The sequence below is a fragment of the Condylura cristata genome, unplaced genomic scaffold (assembly GCF_000260355.1).
Source record: "Condylura cristata isolate star-nosed mole 26May11 unplaced genomic scaffold, ConCri1.0 scaffold00054, whole genome shotgun sequence".
Classification (NCBI taxonomy): domain Eukaryota; kingdom Metazoa; phylum Chordata; class Mammalia; order Eulipotyphla; family Talpidae; genus Condylura; species Condylura cristata.
In genome coordinates, this window is record NW_004567155.1 from 1,623,908 (window position 1) to 1,625,952 (window position 2,045).

At 68.5% G+C, this 2,045-nt stretch overlaps 1 protein-coding gene across 1 annotated transcript in view; it reads right to left on the reverse strand.

Annotated features, from left to right (window-relative positions):
• PKP3 (plakophilin 3) overlaps nt 1–2,041 on the reverse strand; it is a gene marked incomplete at its 5' end in the record, with an annotated part of 4,405 nt that extends 2,364 nt beyond the window's left edge. The window contains 6 exons of the mRNA XM_012734352.1: nt 35–103; nt 168–285; nt 623–797; nt 1,096–1,300; nt 1,716–1,839; nt 1,929–2,041. Of these exons, the coding sequence (XP_012589806.1) occupies nt 35–103; nt 168–285; nt 623–797; nt 1,096–1,300; nt 1,716–1,839; nt 1,929–2,041 (804 nt within the window). The remainder of the gene's footprint in view (nt 1–34; nt 104–167; nt 286–622; nt 798–1,095; nt 1,301–1,715; nt 1,840–1,928) is intronic.
• Between the last annotated feature and the right edge of the window lie 4 nt (nt 2,042–2,045).

Sequence of the window (2,045 nt, forward strand, 5' to 3'; positions counted from 1 at the left end):
CCCGACGGCCGCGGCCCTCCAGCCGCTGCAGGGCGGACGGGGGCATCTCGTCGTACAGGCGGTAGGACAGGTTCCTCAGCACGCACACGGCGTTCTCCACGCTCTGCGGGGGCCACAGGTCAGACCCGCCGGGAGAGCCCCGCCCCTCGGCGCCCGCCACGCCTCACCTTGTCCTCGCACTTGCCCACGTCCAGGGCGTGGTTGATGTAGGTGACCAGGGCGTCCACTAGCCCGTGGCACTCACGCATCTTCTGGCGAGTGGCCTGGGAGGCGGAGCTGAGGTTCCTATGAGCGGAGGCAGATCAGACACCCCCACAGGATCCCGACAGAGCCCCCCACACAAGGGCCAGACCCAGGGGCTTAGCCCCAGTGTCCCCCTTGCCGGCGCTCACAATGCGGGCCCTGTCCCCTGGGCGTGTCCAGGGGGCCGTGAGTGTCCGAAATGTCCCCGGTGAAGAAACCTGCACCTGCAGCCCCCAGGGTCTGGTGACGTCAGCTGGGCAGCCGCACCTAGGGTGCTGTCTCCCCCACATCAGCTTCCCAACCCTGGCCAGCTCCGCCCATCATTCAGCTTCACAGGCCCCGCACCCTGCCCGCCTGGGCAGGACTCCCTGGCCCTCACCTGAGGAAGCCCGTGGCGTTGTAGAAGATCTCGGCCTCGGAGGCGTTCTGCTGGATGAGGGGTGGCCCGCCCGCCCCCGAGAGCGGGCTCAGCACCAGGTCTGTGAGCTGCTCCAGGGTGTCCCGGGCCAGGCGGTCCTTCAGGTTGTCACTGGAGGACAGGTTCCAAAGGATCCCTGGACGGGCGAGCCTGGTCAGTGCCCGCCCGCGCCCCCCTGGCTCTTCAGGGAACAGCGGGGAGGGTGCCCTGACCTCCCAGGCTCCTGGCACTTTGCAGGGCTGCTGGGGGCGGGGCGCGCTGACTGCGGCTGAGCCGCTCAGGAGAGGCCACAGGAGCCGTCATAGCTACCGAGGATGGGACAACTTGGGGGCAAGACTAGAGAAAGGATGGGGGCAGGGGCAGAATGGACTAGGGCCTGCCGCAGGGGCCAGGGGCGGGGCGCGCGGGGCGGGGCCCCGGCGCTGGCCGGACACCTGTGACGTTCTTGCGCAGCTCGTCGTCCTGCTCGCGCAGCGTGCGCAGCAGCTCAAAGATGCCGTTCTCCTCCACCAGGGCCAGCTTGTTGTCGGCGTTGTCGTAGATGAGGTTGCGCATGGCGCCCGTGGCGTGGCGCTGCACCTCCTGGTTGGCGTGGTTGAAGAGCTTCACCAGCCGCGGCACAGCCTGAAGGCTGCGGGCCTGCGGAGTCGGGCTGTGAGGGCTGGCACACGGGCAGGGCCAGGTGTGTGCAGGCTTCGCCGGGCACGCGGCCTGGCGTGTGCCTGTATGTATCCGTGCGGAGGCCCAGACTCGCGCAGGGGTGCAGGGGTGCGGGTGTGTGTGCAGGTGCACAGACTCGGAGGTGCAGCAGGTGTGTACGGTGGGTGGTGTGCAGGTGTGTGCAGAGGTGTGCGCAGTACGGCAGGGCGTGCAGGGATGTACAGGTGTGTGTGGGTGTATACAGGTGTGCCCCGGTATGGAGGTGTGTGTGGATGTGTATGGGGTGATGCAAATACACGCCAGTCACCCCTCTGGCGCCCTGAGCCCCGCGGCTGTGGGCAGCTTTGGGCCTCAGGGGTGGGGCCGCAGGGGTGGGCGGGCCTGAGGCGGTCACCTGCTTTTTGGCTGCGGCGTCGCTGTAGCACTTGTGCTGGATGTAAGCTGCGCCCAGCACCTGCAGGTTGGGGTCTGAGGCCATGAGGTACTTGACGGCAGAGGGCAGGTCAATGTCATCAAAGCTGCAGAGCCATGGGCCAGGGGTCAGGGGTCAGCTGAGTGGGGAGGGGCAGGGCCAGGGCAGCATCCCCTCCGAGCCCCGCCAGCTCACCCAGAGCTGAGCCTCTGCAGGGTACGGTGGCCGGCGTAGCTGTCCAGCCCACGCACGTCGGGCAGGTGGCCGGAGTCGGCCAGGCTCAGGCTGAGGCTGCGGACCGACGGCGCGCGG